Below are 22066 nucleotides of genomic sequence, written 5' to 3'. Positions count from 1 at the left end.
GGAATAGTCCTCACAACTTCTGTTCTCGTTCGTTCATACTTTCTAGTTCTCTTTATTTCTCTCTCGTTAGTTCCAGATGTTACTAGTTTCTCGTCCCCCAGGTATGTTTTGGCTAGGACGCACCCGTATGACGGGAAGGCTCGGAGCTCTTCTGGGACCCTAGAGACGCCCCTCTCCACGTGTTGCCCCCTATGTCTTCGTAGGAAATTTAAGGTAGACAGCCAACCTATAATTAACTGTCCTGCGGAGTTCGAAGTAAGGCCTAGAGTCAGTTACTCCCGCGGTGTTCCGGCCACTGGCTACACGCCTCAGTAGGATGTTGCCTCGGTCTCACGGCACGACTCCTACTGGTTCTCCTTTGTGCTTGATCTCGTTTCTCACTGTTCCACAATATCCTTCCCTTTGTGTCACTTTCTTAGGATACCGCCGCGGGGTGTGCAGGTGCGGTTCCGTAACGTTCTGCTCTGTTCGCTAGGCTCCTGCCAGGTTCCCACGCCCGACAGGGACCCCCCTGTGTCTTCTCCCTGCAACACCCCCTGCCACGGGATGTTGCCTGAATCCAACCCAGTCAGCTTCTGACTAACTTCCTACCCAACTCCTAGTTTTACCAGTGTGAGGAGTGGCCCAATAAATAAAGTCTTGCGCACGTGCAGTATGCTTTGCCCAGCTGCGGGCAAAGCCGAAAAGCATTAGTGCGCATGCGCCGGCGCACTATGTCCCGGAAGTATTTCGCTGTGTTCCAGGTCATACAACAATAACTAAAACGTAGCTAGTGGCAGAGTTTTTTTTTCCACTAATCCATCATTTAATCTGATGAATATGTAATAAAGTTTGAATTTTTTTTATTCAATGTGGATGCTCTATTCCTCCCCTCCTTTTTCTGTCAGTCAGTAGTATTGGAACGCCACCAATCAAGATAAAGACAGGTTTAATTTCCTATGTTTGGTTGGCAATCGTTTTTCCTTTCCTCTGCATTGCTGGATGCTGGTATACACTTATGTGACTGGTTTCTTTACTGCTGGTATACATTTGTGTGTACTATTTATTTATTGCTGGATACCTTTATTAGATGGGGGAGGATGCCATTTAAATTTTTGCTGCAGGCTGCAGAGAAGCTAGAATATGTCCTGCTCATCCAGCTTCATGGAAATTAAAAAAAACAAAAAAAAAGTTAAATTCTCTATAAAATTGTGACACAAGCAAATTATTTTTTTTTTCATTTTTTTTTTAAATTATAAAAAAAGGGGACAAGTTTGGTATCGTTGTAATCGTAGTAACCTGGAGAATTATGATTCCAGGCCGTTTTTTTGCAAAGTGAAAGGAAAAATGTCATTGAAAAGGTACAACTCATCCCGCAAAAAATCAAGGCCTGATACAACTATGTCAACATAAAAATACAAAAGTTATGACTCTTGCAACAAGGGAAGGCAAAAAAAAAAAAACCTTCAGAGGTTGCCACGGGATAAAAACACTTTTTAGAGTTTTTAACCCCTTAAAGCGAAATCACATACATGCACATGATTGTGGGGGTGAGGAGCAGAGCTCCCGCCACGTGTAGTAGATTAGTAGATGTAGGCTGTATTGCTTACAGCTGCAGTCTCCTCGTTAACCATTTAAAAGTTGGACAGTCTCTGGCAGCAGTGTGTAAATGGAATTGTTACTGGTGCTTCTGCGCATTGGCCCCTGTTGTGAATTCTGTTGTCGAACTCCCTCCTGTGGTCGTGAATGGTACTTCGGCGAGTTCTGTCCATGGACTCCCTCTGGTGGCTGTGAGTGAAGCTGCTGCTTCTGAGGTTCCTTGCACAGGTGACGTGGTTTATCCTTTGGTTGGCTGCTCTATTTAACTCCACTCAGATCGTTACTCCATGCCAGCTGTCAATGTTCCTGCATTGGTTCAGTTCGCCCTTGGATCTTTCTGGTGACCTGTCTTCTCCAGCAGAAGCTAAGTTCCTGATAGTTATTATTTGTTCATTGTTTCCTTGTCCAGCTGGTTATCATGATTTTGTCTTGCTAGCTGGAAGCTCTGGGATGCAGAGTGGCACCTCCGCACCGTGAGTCGGTGCGGAGGTCTTTTTGCACACTCTGCGTGGTCTTTTGTAGTTTTTGTGCTGACCGCAAAGATACCTTTCCTATCCTCTGTCTGTTTAGTAAGTCTGGCCTCCATTTGCTGAAACCTGTTTCATTTCTGCGTTTGTGACTTCATCTTTACTCACAGTCAATATATGTGGGGGGCTGCCTTTTCCTTTGGGGAATTTCTCTGAGGCAAGGTAGGCTTTATTTTCTATCTCTAGGGCTAGCTAACTCTTAGGCTGTGAAAAGGCGTCTAGGCAGAGTCAGGAACGCTCCACGGCTATTTCTAGTTGTTGTGATAGGATTAGGGCTTGCGGTCAGCAGAGCTCCCACATCCCAGAGCTTGTCCTGTGTGAGTTTAACTATCAGGTCGTGCCGGGTGCTCCTAACCACCAGGTCATAACAGGCCCCCATCAGATCCCGGCGCCATGATTACGGGGAACCGATAAATTACCATGGCAGCCGGGGGTCCTGCTTTCTTGGTAGCCCTTACAAGCTCAGCTGCACTTCATAAGAGACCACGATCTCAGTATACAGTTTAGGCAATCAGATGATCAAAGGTTCTAGACCCCTAAGCATAATAAAGAGAAAAATGGGGGGTGAGGGAAGTTTTTCAAAATATATAAAATAAATATAACAATTCTAATCACATTCTTCCCTTGTTAAAAATAATAAAAAAACATATTTGGTATTGCTGCGTCCATAAAACTCAGGTCTTTCAAAATATGAAATTATTTAAAGAAAGAAAATCCAAATGGCAGAGTCTTTTTCGATTATCACAGCTCTAAAGAGAAGAAATGAGACGCAATCAAAATGTTGTGTATGTATTGATATCAATAAAACCGTTAACATATTTCCGGGGGGTTCGGTTGCATTCCCTGACGTTATCCACAAACGCAATGTGGAAGCACCCTTAGCCTACTTTCACACTAGCGTCGGTACGGGGCCGTCGCCATGCGTCGGCCCGATGTACCGACGCACGTTGTGAAAGAAATTAACAACGGGGGCAGCGGATGCAGTTTTTCAGTGCATCCGCTGCCCCATTGTAATGTCCGGGGAGGAGGGGGCGGAGTTTCGGCAGCGCATGCACGGTCGAAAATGGCAGACTCGACGCACAAAGAAAAGTTACGTAACGTTTTTTGTGCCGAGGGTCCGCCAAAACACGACGCAGCAATCGCATGATGGATGCGACGTTTGGCCAGACGTCGCAATGCATCGCTAATGCAAGTCTATGGAGAAAAAAAAGCATCCTGTGGGCATATTTGCAGTATGCGTTTTTTTCTCCAAAATGGCGCATTGCGACGTACGCCAAACAACGCTGGTGTGAAAGTAGCCTAAGGCTACGTTCACATTTGTGGTGCGTCGGGCGCAACCGTGGCGACGCATGCGTCATGCGCCCCTATATTCAACATGGGGCGCATGGACATGCGTTGTCTTGCGTTTTGTGACGCATGCTTTTTTTTTTTGGCGCAAGCTGCATTTTTTTTTTTGCGTCCAAAATCGGCCAAAAATGGACGCATGCGTCACAAAACAATGCGTTTTTGCATGCGTTGTGTGTTGCATCGCCAACGCAACACACAACGCTGGTGTGAAAGTAGCCTTAGTCTGTTGTACAGGACTCCATACATCTTAAAGGGAACCTGTCACCCCGTTTTTTGAGATTGAGCTATAAATACTGTTAAATAGGGCCTGCGCTGTGTGTTCCTATAGTGTATGTAGTGTACCCCGATTCCCCACCTATGCTGAGAAATAACTTACCAAAGTCGCCGTTTTCGCCTGTCAATCAGGCTGGTCAGGTCGGGAGGGCGTGGTGACATCGCTGGTTCTTCCTCAGCTTTACGTTGGTGGCGTAGTGGCGTTGTGGTGAACAAGCAGCGCGCGATCTGCGCTGTCATCCCTTTCGTCGGTGGGGGCGGCCATCTTCCTGGGGCCGCGCGTGCGCAGATCGAGTGCTCTGCTGCACGGGGCTTCAGGAAAATGGCCGCGGGATGCCGCGCGTGCGCATTAGAGATCGCGGCGGCCATTTTCCCAAAGCCGAGATGCAAACTCGGCTTTGGGAAAATGGCCGCCGCGATCTCTAATGCGCACGCGCGGCATCCCGCGGCCATTTTCCTGAAGCCCCGTGCAGCAGAGCACTCGATCTGCGCACGCGCGGCCCCAGGAAGATGGCCGCCCCCACCGATGCAAGGGTTTACAGCGCAGATCGCGCGCTGCTTGTTCACCACTACGCCACTACGCCACCAGCGTAAAGCTGAGGAAGAACCAGCGATGTCACCACGCCCTCCTGACCTGACCAGCCTGATTGACAGGCGAAAACGGCGACTTTGGTAAGTTATTTCTCAGCATAGGTGGGGAATCGGGGTACACTACATACACTATAGGAACACACAGCGCAGGCCCTATTTAACAGTATTTATAGCTCAATCTCAAAAAACGGGGTGACAGGTTCCCTTTAACGAAAATTGAAATGTAGTAAATTTGTGAGAAAAATACTTTTTTAACCCCTCTGTGACCTTAGACGTACTATCCCGTCGAGGTGCCCTGGGCTTATCTGACCCTGGACGGGATAGTACGTCATAGCCGATCGGCCGCGCTCACGGGGGGAGCGCGGCCGATCGCGGCCGGGTGTCAGCTGCTTATCGCAGCTGACATCCGGCACTATGTGCCAGGAGCGGTCACGGACCGCCCCCGGCACATTAACCCCTGGCACACCGCGATCAAAGATGATCGCGATGTGCCGGCGGTACAGGGAAGCACCGCGCAGGGAGGGGGCTCCCTGCGGGCTTCCCTGAGCCCCCCGCAGCAACGCGATGTGATCGCGTTGCTGCGAGGGTCTCCTCACCTCCCTCCCTGCTCGAGCCCCGGATCCAAGATGGCCGCGGATCCGGGTCCTGCAGGGAGGGAGGTGGCTTCACAGAGCCTGCTCAGAGCAGGCACTGTGAAGCAGCCTGCACTCCTATCAGATCAGTGATCTGACAGAGTGCTGTGCAAACTGTCAGATCACTGATCTGTGATGTCCCCCCCTGGGACAAAGTAAAAAAGTAAAAAAAAAAATTTCCAAATGTGTAAAAAAAATAAAAAAAAATATTCCAAAATAATGAAAAAAAAAAAAAATATTATTCCCATAAATACATTTCTTCATCTAAATAAAAAAAAAACCAATAAAAGTACACATATTTAGTATCGCCGCGTCCGTAACGGCCCGACCTATAAAACTGGCCCACTAGTTAACCCCTTCAGTAAACACCGTAAGAAAAAAAAAAAAAAACGAGGCAAAAAACAACGCTTTATTATCATACCGCCGAACAAAAAGTGGAATAACACGCGATCAAAAGGACAGATATAAATAACCATGGTACCGCTGAAAGCGTCATATTGTCCCGCAAAAAAAGAGCCGCCATACAGCATCATCAGCAAAAAAATAAAAAAGTTATAGTCCTGAGAATAAAGCGATGCAAAAATAATTATTTTTTCTGTAAAATAGTTTTTATCGTATAAAAGCACCAAACCATAAAAAAATGATATAAATGAGGTATCGCTGTAATCGTACTGACCCGAAGAATAAAACTGATTTATCAATTTTACCAAACGCGGAACGGTATAAACGCCTCCCCCAATAGAAATTCATGAATAGCTGGCTTTTGGTCATTCTTCCTCACAAAAATCGGAATAAAAAGCGATAAAAAAATGTCACGTGCCCAAAAATGTTTTCAATAAAAACGTCAACTCGTCCCGCAAAAAACAAGACCTCACATGACTCTGTGGACCAAAATATGGAAAAATTATAGCTCTCAAAATGTGGTATTGCAAAAAATATTTTTTGCAATAAAAAGGGTCTTTCAGTGTGTGACGGCTGCCAATCATAAAAATCCGCTAAAAAACTCGCTATAAAAGTAAATCAAACCCCCCTTCATCACCCCCTTAGTTAGGGAAAAATAAAAAAAAATGTATTTATTTCCATTTTCCCATTAGGGCTAGGGTTAGGGCTAGGGTTAGGGCTAGGGCTAGGGTTAGGGCTAGGGTTAGGGCTAGGGTTAGGGCTAGGGTTAGGGTTAGGGCTAGGGTTAGGGCTAGGGTTAGGGCTAGGGTTAGGGCTAGGGTTAGGGCTAGGGCTAGGGCTAGGGTTAGGGCTAGGGTTAGGGCTAGGGTTAGGGCTAGGGTTAGGGCTAGGGTTAGGGTTAGGGCTAGGGTTAGGGCTAGGATTAGGGTTAGGGTTAGGGTTGGGGCTACAGTTAGGGTTGGGGCTAAAGTTAGGGTTAGGGTTTAGATTACATTTACAGTTGGGAATAGGGTTGGGATTAGGGTTAGGGGTGTGTCAGGGTTAGAGGTGTGGTTAGGGTTACCGTTGGAATTAGGGTTAGGGGTGTGTTTAGATTAGGGTTTCAGTTATAATTGGGGGGTTTCCACTGTTTCGGCACATCAGGGGCTCTCCAAACACGACATGGCGTCCGATCTCAATTCCAGCCAATTCTGCGTTGAAAAAGTAAAACAGTGCTCCTTCCCTTCCGAGCTCTCCTGTGTGCCCAAACAGGGGTTTACCCCAACATATGGGGTATCAGCGTACTCAGGACAAATTGGACAACAACTTTTGTGGACCAATTTCTCCTGTTACCCTTGGGAAAATACAAAACTGGGGGCTAAAAAATAATTTTTGTGGGAAAACAAAAAGATTTTTTATTTTCACGGCTCTGCGTTATAAACTGTAGTGAAACACTTGGGGGTTCAAAGTTCTCACAACACATCTAGATAAGTTCATTGAGGGGTCTAGTTTCCAATATGGGGTCACTTGTGGGGGGTTTCTACTGTTTAGGTACATTAGGGGCTCTGCAAACGCAATGTGACGCCTGCAGACCAATCCATCTAAGTCTGCATTCCAAATGATGCTCCTTCCCTTCCGAGCCCTCCCATGCGCCCAAACGGTGGTTCCCCCCCACATATCGGGTATCAGCGTACTCAGGACAAATTGGACAACAACTTTTGTGGACCAATTTCTCCTGTTACCCTTGGGAAAATACAAAACTGGGGGCTAAAAAATAATTTTTGTGGGAAAACAAAAAGATTTTTTATTTTCACGGCTCTGCGTTATAAACTGTAGTGAAACACTTGGGGGTTCAAAGTTCTCACAACACATCTAGATAAGTTCATTGAGGGGTCTAGTTTCCAATATGGGGTCACTTGTGGGGGGTTTCTACTGTTTAGGTACATTAGGGGCTCTGCAAACGCAATGTGACGCCTGCAGACCAATCCATCTAAGTCTGCATTCCAAATGATGCTCCTTCCCTTCCGAGCCCTCCCATGCGCCCAAACGGTGGTTCCCCCCCACATATCGGGTATCAGCGTACTCAGGACAAATTGGACAACAACATTTAGGGTCCAATTTCTCCTGCTAACCTTGGAAAAATACAAAACTGGGGGCTAAAATATAATTTTTGTGGAAAAAAAAATATTTTTTATTTGCATGGCTCTGCGTTATAAACTGTAGTGAAATACTTGGGGGTTCAAAGCTCTCACAACACATCAAGATGAGTTCCTTAGGGGGTCTACTTTCCAAAATGGTGTCAATTGTGGGGGGTTTCTACTGTTTAGGTACATTAGGGGCTCTGCAAACGCAATGTGACGCCTGCAGACCATTCCATCTAAGTCTGCATTCCAAATGGCGCTCCTTCCCTTCCGAACCCTCCCATGCGCCCAAACGGTGGTTCCCCCCCACATATGGGGTATCAGCGTACTCAGGACAAATTGGACAACAACTTTTGTGGTCCAATTTCTTCTCTTACCCTAGGGAAAATACAAAACTGGGGGCTAAAAAATAATTTTTGTGGGAAAAAAATTTTGTTTTATTTTTATGGCTCTGCATTATAAACTTCTGTGAAGCCCTTGGTGGGTCAAAGTGCTCACCACACATCCAGATAAGTTCCTTAGGGGGTCTACTTTCCAAAATGGTGTCACTTGTGGGGGGTTTCAATGTTTAGGCACATCAGTGGCTCTCCAAACGCAACATGGCGTCCCATCTCAATTCCTGTCAATTTTGCATTGAAAAGTCAAACGGCGCTCCTTCCCTTCCGAGCTCTCCCATGCGCCCAAACAGTGGTTTACTGCCACATATGGGGTATCAGCGTACTCGGGACAAATTGGACAACAACTTTTGAGGTCCAATTTCTTCTCTTACCCTTGGAAAAATAAAAAATTGGGGGCAAAAATATAATTTTTGTGAAAAAATATGATTTTTTATTTTTACGGTTCTGCATTATAAACTTCTGTGAAGCACTTGGTGGGTCAAAGTGCTCACCACACCTCTAGATAAGTTCCTTAGGGGGTCTACTTTCCAAAATGGTGTCACTTGTGGGGGGTTTCAATGTTTAGGCACATCAGTGGCTCTCCAAACGCAACATGGCGTCCCATCTCAATTTCTGTCAATTTTGCATTGAAAAGTCAAACTGCGCTCCTTCCCTTCCGAGCTCTCCCATGCGCCCAAACAGTGGTTTACTGCCACATATGGGGTATCAGCGTACTCAGGACAAATTGGACAACAACTTTTGAGGTCCAATTTCTTCTCTTACCCTTGGAAAAATAAAAAATTGGGGGCAAAAATATAATTTTTGTGAAAAAATATGATTTTTTATTTTTACGGTTCTGCATTATAAACTTCTGTGAAGCACTTGGTGGGTCAAAGTGCTTACCACACATCCAGATAAGTTCCTTAGGGGGTCTACTTTCCAAAATGGTGTCACTTGTGGGGGGTTTCAATGTTTAGGCACATCAGTGGCTCTCCAAACGCAACATGGCGTCCCATCTCAATTCCTGTCAAGTTTGCATTGAAAAGTCAAATAGCGCTCCTTCCCTTCCGAGCTCTCCCATGCGCCCAAACAGTGGTTTACTGCCACATATGGGGTATCAGCGTACTCAGGACAAATTGGACAACAACTTTTTGGGTCCAATTTCTCCTGTTACCCTTGGTAAAATAAAACAAATTGGAGCTGAAGTAAATTTTTTGTGTAAAAAAGTTAAATGTTCATTTTTATTTAAACATTCCAAAAATTCCTATTAAACACCTGAAGGGTTAATAAACTTCTTGAATGTGGTTTTGAGCACCTTGAGGGGTGCAGTTTTTAGAATGGTGTCACACTTGGGCATTTTCTATCATATAGACCCCTCAAAATGACTTCAAATGAGACGTGGTCCCTAAAAAAAAATGGTGTTGTAAAAATGAGAAATTGCTGGTCAACTTTTAACCCTTATAACTCCCTAACAAAAAAAAAAATTGGTTCCAAAATTATGCTGATGTAAAGGAGACATGTGGGAAATGTTACTTATTAAGTATTTTGTGTGACATATCTCTGTGATTTAATTGCATAAAAATTCAAAGTTTGAAAATTGCGAAATTTTCAAAATTTTCGCCAAATTTCCGTTTTTTTCACAAATAAACGCAGGTACTATCAAAGAAATTTTACCACTATCATGAAGTACAATATGTCACGAGAAAACAATGTCAGAATCACCAGGATCCGTTGAAGCGTTTCGGAGTTATAACCTCATAAAGGGACAGTGGTCAGAATTGTAAAAATTGGCCTGGTCATTAACGTGCAAACCACCCTTGGGGGTAAAGGGGTTAACTGGGGGAAGTTGGATCAATCTGGCACATGTGCTGACCATAGGAGCAAACAGCAACTAATCAGATCTACAGTTTATTTTTTTTTGCCTGAGGTAAAGTGAAAGTTAGAAGCACCGCTTCTGTACTACAGGTCATCACACTAGGTTTTCACCCCAGTACGTCGTCAACCAAACTTTAGGTGCATTTACAATCATTATCCCAGCAGGTGGCGCTCGCTGTAAAGCAGAGCGGAGGTGACGCGTCACCGCACTGCACTGCGGGAAATGTAGTTTTCCTGTAGGTGTCCTGAACCCCGGGAATCGGTGACCTTTCACCCCGCGGCATGGAGGCTGAGCAAAGAGAAGCAATAATCGCTGAGCTGAGGGCGATCCGGAGCAGCACGGACAGTCTGTAAGGTTTCACCTTCACCTAAGTACGAGTAAATCCCGTGAAGCCGCCATTTCATTTCGGTGCAAATACAAGTCCCAGCCATGCACTCCCGCAGGGCATGCTGGGGACTGTAGTTCTGCGGTGTCTTCCTATTGCCTGATGTAAATACCCCCCAGAGCACATAGTATAAGGGGGTACATGGCACAGAGGAGGCAGTGGCCGCTACCTGTCGCCATGTAGGGCCTGTGGCACCACAACTCCCAGCATACCACAAGGGGGTAGTAGTTGTACAGCAGTGCACGGTTATCCCGGGCCCAGCACATAGCAGGGCCTCATTTTGCACAATTTCCCATTTTTGCACCCTTCCTTTTACCTCACCGTCTTCCATTTGCCATAGTATTTGTATTTTTCCGTGTGACGACTTGTATTTTGCAGGACGGCGTACACTTATGAGGGACGCCCATTTATTTTACCATAAATTCCAGTATAAAAAAAGTAAGCGTCCGTTCACATGTTGCATTGTTGCTGCAGTTTTTTTTCCCATGGAGGAAATAATAATGCATCTTTTTCCATGACCAGCGAAGCGAGTGCGATTTCTGAACTCTTCTGCCCTCGCTGCTGATTTTTTTTCCGTGCAGATTTGAACCATCGGAGCGTTTTCTTTTTCATTTCGGCATCGCGTCGACTCCTTCAATGTTTTTCGCCCATTCAAATGAATGGAGAGAAAAAAAAAAACAGGGTGAAAATTGCAGGTGTTTTACTGCGCGGTTTTCCTGTCCTGCTGCGAATACTCCAGATGGCCGCAGAGCCTTTATCTTCCATTGTTCTGGGGGTTTCCTTCACTTTGTGGTAACGGTGTTCGGATTTTGTGGGGATTTTTTAAATTAAAAAAAAATCCTATAAAATCACTTGCTTTCCGCCTTCTGTGAGCCATTAGTTTTATTCTTCCGCAGATAGTTGTATGATGACTGTTTTTGTGTGGAGGGAGCTGTAGTTTTTATTGGTTCCATCTTTTATATTTTTTTTTTTGGAGGGGTGAGACAATGTGACAAAAACCAGAGATTCTGCAGTGTTTTTTTTTCTTTTTTTTTTCTTTCATGTTTTAGTCGCTCACGCTATTATAGGATATAAACTTTTCCTATTCGACCAAAGGCTACTGTCATGCACTGGTCCCGTCAATATGCCACATGTATCCTTAGGCCGTCTCTCAGCAGCGGACATAGGGCTGCCCCTGCCGGCTGTTATTCCCCAGTTCATGTACACTTGGCGAGCACGCATGTGTCCTGAATACGGAGAGCGGGCTGAGCTGCTGCTGACTCCTCCAGTGGCCACCGATGGGTGAAGAAGGCTCAGCCTGTCGAATTGTGTTTCCAGCCCAGTCTCGTCCAAAAATCAAATCATGTAATAAGACCACCCTTTGTAATACACTATCAGGGCTCCTGTAGAGGCCTGTGCAGATTGGCTCCAGCACAGACTAGCCGCGGGTTTCCCAACTGGAGCGTGATGGCGTCATATAATCCTATGAGGCTGTAACACTCAGATTAGGAGACTGTCCGTGCTGGGACCAATCTGCACAGACCTCTACAGGAGCCCTAAGTGCTTTAGACAGACCCCTTGATCTTGTGCACCTCTCCTTTACTCAAGCTTACCTTCATACTTTATTCTTTTCTTTTGCTGTAGAGTCAAGTCTCTCCGACAACTGGTGGAATTCACAGACCCCGAAAAAGGAGAGCTGGTAAAAGCTCACAACCAGGTAAGCATGTCATGTGTGAATCGAGGCCCCTTCCATTCACATTAGATAATAGTCAGCCCCTTCTACCATTTGGGATCCATCAAACTCTTAGGCTATGTGCACACGATGCGGAATTTGTGCGGATCCGCAGCGGATTTTTCCGCGCAGAAACGCTGCAGTTCCGCACAGTGATTTACCGTACAATGTAAATCAATAGGGAAAAAAAAAAGCTGTACTAATGGTGCGGAAAAATCGGCGCTGAATCCGCTGCGGATTGAAAAGAAGTGCATGTCACTTCTTTTGTGCGGAACGGCAGCGTTTCTGCACCCTTCCATTATAGAAATCCGCAGTGGTAAAAACCGCAGAAAATCCGCACAAAATTCGCATTAATTCCGCATCAAAATCCGCAGCAAATCCGCACCTGCCGTTTCTGCCAGGAGATGCGGATTTTGTGCGGAAAATTCTGCACCCCAATCCGCAACGTGTGCACATAGCCTTAATGTCTTTTGGGACCTTGTGACTGTCCCCCAATAGATTGTCGTAGGACAACACTGGGACTTTTCTTCATGTCACTAAGGATGAGCGAAAGTACTGGGATAAGGTGTTATCTGAGCATCCACGAGCGCTAATCAAGTGACTTTGGCGTGCTCAAATAATATGTTTGAGTCCCCACATGCCTGCATGTCTTTCGGATGTTCAACAGCCTCAACACATGCAGGGATTGCTTAACAAACAGGAAACAGGCGATCCCTGCATGTGTGGAGGCTGTCGATCAAACGCGCGATCCCTGCATGTGTGGAGGCTGTCGATCAAACGCGCAATCCCTGCATGTGTTGTGGATGTTGAACAGCTGCGAGACATTCAGCCCCAGGGACTCGAACATATTATTCGAACGCACGGAAGACACTCGGTTTGCACCCGAGCATGCTCAGATTACACCTTATCCAATCACATTCCCTCATCAGTAATATTTAAAAAATGGTACATTTTGATGCAAAATTGATTATGAAGTTTTAGGCTTTTACTTCCAGAAAATATATATGGGTACGGCAGAATAATGTATGTTTGTATTTTATAATTGAGGTTTTATTGGCGTCTAAATTGCACGGTCATCAAAAGTGTTACAGCATTTGTCAAATTAAAATTCTTAAGACATTTAACATAATTATACATTTGCTTCCAGGCATCCGAATCTTTATCTGTGTGGAAGAGACTGTTTTCTGCTGCTGGACCACCACTGCCCCCTACTTCTTGAGTTATGTCGGAGTCAGAAGAAAAAGACAGTCCCCCAAAACCATTCAGTGCTTTTGCCTATGAATCCCAAAATGATCCTGACACGCTCTCACTTAGTGATTCCGACCCTGCCTTGTCAGATGAGGCAGATGTGACATCTCTAAGTCCTGGAGAAGAAGAAGAGGAGGATGATGAAGAAGATGCTAGACAGGAAGGAGAGCTAAAACCTTCAGTGCTTCCATTTACCCTGAAGGGAACCAATGCAGGTTTCTCCCAGCGCAGCCATGGTATCTTTGGAGGTCTACTCGACTTACAGAAGACTTCACCTCTTGGCCAGCAAAATAGAAAACGCGAGGTGGCAGATAAGTCTTTGGATGACCTCAAAGGGGGGAAATCGGTGCAAGATAGTACTGGTGTTGAAGAAGAAACTAACAAGCCAACCAGCAAGAAAACGACCAGTGCAAAACCCTCAGTTCCTAGTGGACGACTTCCAGATTATTTAGCACATCCAGAACGCTGGACTAAATACAGCTTGGAGAATGTCCCAGACACCAGTGATCGCACAAATCGCAATACAGCTCTAACCTTCCTGACGGAGCTAAAGCAGCAAAAGGAATCTAAAACGGGCCCCAAAGAAACGAGCAAGCGCTCCTACAACCAAGACTCCTCCAGTTCCGGAGAGGGCAGAATTCTCTTTTCAAAGCCCACCAAAAAGGTGCAGCAGAGCAGTGAAAAAAGTGTCTCGCTCTCAGGATCTCTGGACAAGTCCGAGGCTTTGATTGAGGAAGGTCCGGATGAGACTGAGGGGCCAGAGGATCAAGCAGAGGGCGATACCTTGGGGTTCCACGGAGCTAAAAAACGGGTCCGAAAAAATATCAGGCCTAAAAGTGTTCATGAAGACGAAGCAGATGCTTCTTAAAGAGGTTGAAGATGATGGGTTGGACTGGTCGGGTTCAAAGAGAGAGCCTCATCAAAGATCAGTCTCCTGTAGTCATGTAATGATGACGTTAGTAACATTGTGCATGTTGCTGTAGTTCCATCTTGACACCATCAGCTCATCAAACCTCATTTCCAGAACGAGATAAGGGGACGCTGAACCTGGCTTATAAATGTCTCCTGCCGTGGACATCATTTGTCTCGCACCCCCAGATCTGAAAACCTCCTGACGCAATCGCATCAATACATGTGAATAAAACCAGCAACTCTTTATATAAGCCTTCCTTGTATGAGAGGGGGCTTTTTAGATTAGGTGTGTAACTTTTTCAGTGTTTTTAACTGCAGTGTGTGCTTCATGCCCTACGTAATGACTTTTGTGTGTCTACATCGTACACATCCATGGAAGAAGAACGTATGTGAAGGTTTCTGCTCCTGGGGCTTTGATTGCTTTGTAAAAGATTCAAACGGATTCACGTAGAACCCTTTTACATCCATCATAGTATCAGTCTGCACAGTCTCCTTAACGAAGAACTATTGGGGGGCCCCCTTTATGGTGACGGGTTGTGACACCTTCTTTGTTTCTCTTTTCAAGGCCGTTCCACATCTTGTTTGCTAACAATGCAGTTCTTCTGTTACAAGGAGTCCTGCACAAGCTCTCCCGACCCAGTAGTAAACACCGAACCTTTCTCTTTCCCGGGGGGCCTCATAGCCACATGATTTCCCTCTATGGTACATATACCAGTGGCCACAGCTGCTGTGTATCCCAACCCCTAGGCAAGGAAGAGTCTGTAGTGATCTAGCACACTCGTAAAGTGTACGTGTATCCCCTTCCAGGACGTCTTTCTGAACAATCCCAGAATTGGTGTTTAATCCCTCGCTAGCTGCCTGCCCAGGAAAACCCCAATATGCCCAAATACAATTTCTTTCCTGGACCATACTAGTAAATTTAAGAATGACAAGGCACCCCCTTTAATATAAATAGGATTGGTGTATTTGGTAAAGAAATTTGTGAAAATCTGTATATGTGAAGAGTTAGAACTTGCATCGAGGCTCTTCTTCTTTGTCATTTTTGTTAAGTGTTTTGTGAAAACTACTATTAAAGGACAACCTTGACAAAGTCTTCAAGCCATTATTGAGTACGTAAAGGAATGCAGCCTTCACATTAATCCAGCAGTAAAAAGTGTTTCATACGGATGATCCTATTTTGTGCCTCTTAATGTTGTAAGAGAGCCTTGTTTTCCAGTAATGTATTGAATCTTTCATCGAGAACCAGCGTTTCAGAAAAAATTGGACTGTTAGTCGCAAAGGACGGATGATGTTCACAGCAGAAATAGAAAATAATACTTCTGTAATTGTTATCCAAACACAACGCGTTTCAGGGCTGAAAGGGACAATTTCTCATGTGATAAGAGAGCGGAATAAGACAAACTGCTGCAATTTGTATACCGGAAGAGTTGGCACCCAAAAACCCTCACCTCTGCTACTACAGCAAACATTTTCTCAAAAAACACAGTTATTAAACCCTTAATGACCACTAAGGTACCTTTTCACAGCAGCCAAGGGGCCTTATTTCGCAATGCCACTGTTTTATGGTGCTGAGGAATAAGTGTAAGGGTATGTGCACACGCTGCGGATTTTGCTGCGGATCCGCAGCGGTTTTGACGCTGCGGATTCGCAGCTGTTTTCCATGAGTTTACAGTACCGTGTAAACCTATGGAAAACAAAATCCGCAGTGCACATGCTGCGGAAAAAAACATGCAGAAAGGCTTCATTGTTTATTCCGCCGCATGTCAATTCTTTGTGCGGATTCCGCTGGGGTTTACACCTGCTCCATAATAGGAATCCGCACAAAAACCGTGGTAATTCCGCAGGTAATCCGCAGTGCGGTTTACCTGCGGATTTACAAAAACAGGTGCGGAAGAAAAATCCACAGAGATCCCACCTACATGTGCACATACCCTCAATCTCCCCCCGACGGTCAAAAATGCAGGACGGTGTCCGATATATATGACAGCTGACACCCTGCGGTAACGATTTTGGATCGGGACCTATTGCACCCTTTAAATGCCACTGTCAATTACGACAGCTGCATCTAAATGGTGTAATGAGGGAGTGGACTCCCTCTCCGACACTATCTGCTCTCTGCGATCGATAGTTGCTATTACCACCTGAGGTCCTCTGATGACACCAGGGTTCGGTCGTCTGTAAGATCCTGCTCTGTGCACTATGTGAGGAGTCACAAGTCTGCAGCCACATAGTGACTGCACACTTTAGTGATGAACCTGGATAACCCTCTTTAAATCAGAAGATTGACAAAGAGAACATGGAAAACTTCATCATGTAAATGAAGGCCAAAATGTAAATACTTTCTCAAATACACTAAATGTAAGTGTGAAAAAACTCATGTCTACTTTAGGGATAACAGCGCTTGTCCTACAAGGAAGGGAAACAGAAGCCAGGCTCTCTGCTGTCTCACTATTATGACATTGTTGACTTCCCGCATCTGGGCTGATGGATACCACTGTGTGGGGGGAGACGGAGTGTGCAGCATGCAGGGCATTACTGGTGCATGGGGCCCGGTGAGCAGAAGCAAAGAGGGAGAGGGGGCCAGACCAGGTCAGACGTAGCACAGCTGAGCCACTGTATAAACAGCCTGGCAGACTGCATGGCACGCTGGGGCCTGGGGTAATTACTTTGGTTTATTAAGCCCTGGGACACTAATCACTCACAGCCACAGCTATTTACATTGCATGGCTGTAGCAGAGGTGGGCCGGCCGTGTCTGACATCAGTGACCTCAGACGCTTCCGGCCCGCTTTCTGTTCCTAAGCTGCCGGCGCAACCTGGGCCCTTGTGGCACATTGTATGCAGGAGTTGAGGGTCCAAAAGTGATGAGGTGCTCACGCTCACACGCCTGTCCAACCTCAATTTCCCCCATCCAAACATCCGCTCGCTGGGCCACCCACCTGCTTTCATATGTAGCACCGAAATTCAAGAAGGGCAATATTAATAAGTACCTTGTCATCATCTCAAACACATTGGTCAACAGTAAGCAGAAAATGGTCAATCCTATAAATCATAGTTTAACGTTTTGGAAGAATTTACTTAGTCACAAGATTGTCACCCCTTATATCATAAAATAATAAACACAAACTGCTTTTCTGATAGACTTGACATGTCCAGAAGAGATTCATTTTCAGCAATCACCTCATTAACATGAAAATCAGGGTTAAAATAAGAGAAAACAGAATCCACCATTCACAGTAGGGAGTGTCACAGCTCACCTCTTCCCCTTCCTATACAATGACATGCATGCCAACATGTATGGAAAACTCTCCTAGGGAAATGGAGTCCCCTATAATGTCTTATGATATACATACATGCATCTGTCCATATCTCCAAACGGTCAAGAGATAAGCTTCCATAAATGTACAGAAAATAGAATACGATAATCTGCAATCAGAGATACGGATAATAAAAAAAAATCACAATCTGGTTTCAATTAGTTTACAAAATGTATGTAACTCATTCCCTTTAAAGAAAAATTTAAAAAAATGCCTAAAAAGACTATTGTATATATTAAGAAGTGTTTAATAGGTTAGAGTAGAGTAGGGCCCGGCCAGAAGAGTCTACCTTGTCATGGTGGCGGCTTCAAAAAACTTTGGGCCAAAACAAAATCTGATGGCTATATACTGTATGTGATATGTGGGTTTTCCAAGAGTGAGTGGCGATACGGTGAAGGATCCCAGGGAGGAGGCAGAGCTGGGATGGAGCTCTCCATCCTACACCTGATTTTCAGAGGCCTGGCGGTCATAGACTCCGAAGATCTCAGAAGGATTGTTTTTCTTCTTTGTTTTTTTTTAAACGCTTCTGAGTTTGAGTTCTTGTATATGGTGCTCAGCTAGCACTGTATATAGAACACAGGTAGTGAAGAGCTCCTCTTCTAAAAACTTCCTTTTCGCAGCAGCGCTATATACAGCTGACATGTACCTGCAACAGCTGCGGGTGGAATCACAATCCACCTGCAGCTGTTAACTAGCTAAATGCCGCTGTCAATTTCTACCGGAAGCGCGTCATTAGTGATGAGCGAGTATACTCCAAGTGGTCTCCAAGTATTTATGACTGCTCGGAGATTTCGTTTTCCTCGCAGCAGCTGGATGATTTGCGACTGTTAGACAGTTTGATTACATGTGGAGATTACCTAGCAACCAGGCAACCCCCACATGTACACAGCCTGGCTAGTAGCTGTAAATCATTCAGTGAGGTGATGAAAACTAAATCTTCGAACACTAACAAATACTTGGAGGACACCCGAGCAACGAGTACACTTGCTCATGACTACGCGTCCTAAATCCCGCCCACTAGTGACCCTGTCACATGATTGTGGGTCACCGATGGGTCGGCATGACAACCAGAGGTCTCCAGCAGACCTCTATGGTTGTCATTGCCAGATTGCTATGAGCGTCGCTCGGTTGTCTGCGTTCATAGCAAGTAAGCATTTCTGCTACACTCAGGTGATCTGATCATCGCCTCTATGTAGGAGCAGATCAAAGTACTGCAGCTTCTAGTTTCCCATATTTGGTATTGCTACGTTGAGAATTGCCCGATCTATCAAAAAATAAGCCCTCAGCCAACCCCAGATCACGGAAAATGGCGCCTTTTTAAAAAAAAAAAAAAACATTTTTACCAAACTTTGGATTTTTTTTTCACCACTTTAAATAAAAAAGAACCTTAATATGTTTGGTGTCTATGAACTCGTAATGATCTGGAGAATCATAATGCATGGTTAAAAAACAAACAAACTGTGGAATTGCACTTTTTTTTTGCAATTTCATCGCACTTGCAATTTTTTTCCCGTTTGCCAGTACAAGATATGTTATAACCAATGGTGTCGTTCAAAAGTACAACTTGTCCCGCAAAAAAACAAGCCCTGACATGGCCATATTAACCAAAAAATAAAAAAGTTATGGCTCTGGGGAGAAGGAGCAAAAAACGAAAATATAAAAATGCCTCTTGTCGTGAAGGGGTTAAGCATAGAGACCCAAAAAAGGTTGCCCTATAACATGTCTTGAGCCTAATGTTGAGGTCTTCGGTATATATAGTGACAGAAGAGCATGGGTCATGAGGATATAAGATTTATGGTTCCGTTGGCTTGGGTCTCATAACATTCTCTAATAAGTAGAGGTGGTGGGAACATCTTATAACTCCCATGTGAACTGATGAATATTATCTTACTGTATAATATATATATATATATATGTATAATATGATACTGTTCCTTTACTCTTTGCACATGACAGCCGTATTATCACTCCCCATAGATCTTGTCTTTTAGACATGTAACGATAAAATGAAATGTTCTGAGGAATTTGGGCACCTTCAGGCATTGTCAGGAAACTTGAGAACTTTCTCACTGAATCACAGGTCGACAAAAACTCGTAATAACTATAGAGAAGAGACAAACAGGTGTGCAGACATACTACTACTCACTCATTTGTCTCGTACATTTCAGCTTTTTTTCTTTTTAACTTTGAGGGTTTTTTTTGTCAGGAGAATTTTTTTTCCCAATTTCTCATTTGCTAGGAAGCCAAACAGACAGGAATATTAGTGCTAAAATGATTTAGGGGCCGAGACCTCCCTACCAATGTCCTGGCTGACTGATTGTAGAAATCTGAGCATGTAAACAGTCTGGGGTCCCTTACGAACCATTACAGGCCCCTGACAGTACAGATCCCTACTGATGGGGGATTTGAAAAAAAAAAAACAGGGTAGCTGACGCGTTTCAAACCTATACTGGTGGTTGTAACTTTCGGATATGAAAACGGGTCTAAGATAAAGCTTTGGTCCTCAGCCACTTTCTCTGTGTTCTAAAACAGTTTAATGACTGTGCTGTATTTCATACAGGGCATGAAAAAATCAGATGTCGTATTATGGAAGTATTCGCCCTTAGAAATTACGCGGGATGTTTTGTGATCCAGTGACCTATGAAGGACCCATTGCTTCATAGTGTGAAGCCAAAGGGATTGTGTGCCATCATATAGACTCTAGGAGAGCACTGGGGACTGGGTATAGAATCAATTGTAATGGGTACACATTTTATAGGCTATGGGAGAATGTACCAAGGATGTGGCATAGCAGCTAGGGAGAGGCCAATATCTACATCTAGCAAATACCAGGGCTGTGGAGTCACGCAGTGTCCATTTTGGTGGATTCGGTATGAAATGGACAGACTCCTCAAATATATACAGTGATATATTGGGTACAGTAGTTCAGTGTAGAATGTGCTGTATATTTTTTCATAAGAATTTTGGAAAGTTATGAAATGTCCTATAAATGCCTGTTCTGTTCCTGATCTAAGGATTTGGTATTTTAGTTGAAATGAATCTGTGCTGCACTTTATGCACATGCTCAGTAGTGACCAGTGCTGTGGAGTCGTAGTTGAGATGAATCTGTGCTGCACTTTATGCACATGCTCAGTAGTGACCAGTGCTGTGGAGTCGTAGATGAGAAGAATCTGTGCTGCACTTTATGTACATGCTCAGTAGTGACCAGTGCTGTGGAGTTGTAGATGAGAAGAATCTGTGCTGCACTTTATGTACATGCTCAGTAGTGACCAGTGCTGTGGAGTCGTAGATGAGATGAATCTGTGCTGCACTTTATGTACATGCTCAGTAGTGACCAGTGCTGTGGGGCCATAGATGAGATGAATCTGTGCTGCACTTTATGTACATGCTCAGTAGTGACCAGTGCTGTGGGGTTGTAGATGAGATGAATCTGTGCTGCACTTTATGTACATGCTCAGTAGTGACCAGTGCTGTGGAGTTGTAGATGAGATGAATCTGTGCTGCACTTTATGTACATTCTCAGTAGTGACCAGTGCTGTGGGGTTGTAGATGAGATGAATCTGTGCTGCACTTTATGTACATTCTCAGTAGTGACCAGTGCTGTGGAGTCATAGATGAGATGAATCTGTGCTGCACTTTATGTACATGCTCAGTAGTGACCAGTGCTGTGGAGTTGTAGATGAGATGAATCTGTGCTGCACTTTATGTACATGCTCAGTAGTGACCAGTGCTGTGGAGTTGTAGAGGAGATGAATCTGTGCTGCACTTTATGTACATGCTCAGTAGTGACCAGTGCTGTGGAGTCATAGATGAGATGAATCTGTGCTGCACTTTATGTACATGCTCAGTAGTGACCAGTGCTGTGGAGTTGTAGAGGAGATGAATCTGTGCTGCACTTTATGTACATGCTCAGTAGTGACCAGTGCTGTGGAGTCATAGATGAGATGAATCTGTGCTGCACTTTATGTACATGCTCAGTAGTGACCAGTGCTGTGGAGTCATAGATGAGATGAATCTGTGCTGCACTTTATGTACATGCTCAGTAATGAGGCAGGGCTGTGGAGTCTTAGATGAGATGAATCAGTGCTGCATTTTATGTATATGCTCAGTGGTGACCAGTGCTGGGGAGTCATAGATGAGATGAATCTGTGCTGCACTTTATGTACATGCTCAGTAGTGACCAGTGCTGTGGAGTCGTAGCTGAGATGAATTTGTGCTGCACTTTATGTACATGCTCAGTAATGAGGCAGGGCTGTGGAGTCTTAGATGAGATGAATCAGTGCTGCATTTTATGTATATGCTCAGTGGTGACCAGTGCTGGGGAGTCATAGATGAGATGAATCTGTGCTGCACTTTATGTACATGCTCAGTAGTGACCAGTGCTGTGGAGTCGTAGATGAGATGAATTTGTGCTGCACTTTATGTACATGCTCAGTAATGAGGCAGGGCTGTGGAGTCTTAGATGAGATGAATCAGTGCTGCATTTTATGTATATGCTCAGTGGTGACCAGTGCTGTGGAGTTAGAGTCAGGGAAATTGAGTCTGAGTAGGATATTTGGCTTACTGACTCCACAGCCCTGGTAAATATCGCAGACTACGTAAGAAGTTAAAGAAAATTGAATGCAAGAGGAAAAGTCATGGGACAGAGTGAAGACCGTAGTAATCTTAAAAGGATCGTCTGGTAAAAAAAAGTAGTCACCTATTCACAGGATAGGTGACTACTTACTGATTGGTAGGGGTCCGACCGAATGGACTCGCACCAATTGGCAGGA

General features: G+C 44.7%; 1 protein-coding gene across 2 annotated transcripts; it reads left to right on the top strand.

Moving 5' to 3' along the window:
* The first annotated feature begins 9936 nt into the window (after positions 1-9936).
* On the top strand, positions 9937-15072 carry TSSC4 (tumor suppressing subtransferable candidate 4). Of its 2 annotated transcripts, none has more exons than XM_069740198.1 (3): positions 9937-10072; positions 11732-11804; positions 12967-15072. In XM_069740198.1, the coding sequence occupies exon 3, from the start codon at positions 13042-13044 to the stop codon at positions 13933-13935; it is 894 nt and encodes a 297-aa protein (XP_069596299.1). In that variant the 5' UTR covers positions 9937-10072; positions 11732-11804; positions 12967-13041; the 3' UTR covers positions 13936-15072. The 2 variants fall into 2 exon arrangements, with proteins under 2 accessions (XP_069596299.1, XP_069596300.1); XM_069740199.1 differs by having other exon boundaries at positions 9963-10094.
* Positions 15073-22066: the final 6994 nt, after the last annotated feature.

Source organism: Ranitomeya imitator, chromosome 9, assembly GCF_032444005.1.
Source record: "Ranitomeya imitator isolate aRanImi1 chromosome 9, aRanImi1.pri, whole genome shotgun sequence".
In the NCBI taxonomy this organism is placed as follows: Eukaryota; Metazoa; Chordata; class Amphibia; order Anura; family Dendrobatidae; genus Ranitomeya; species Ranitomeya imitator.
Note: the sequence above shows the minus strand (reverse complement) of the source record. Positions and strands in the feature narration are given on the sequence as shown.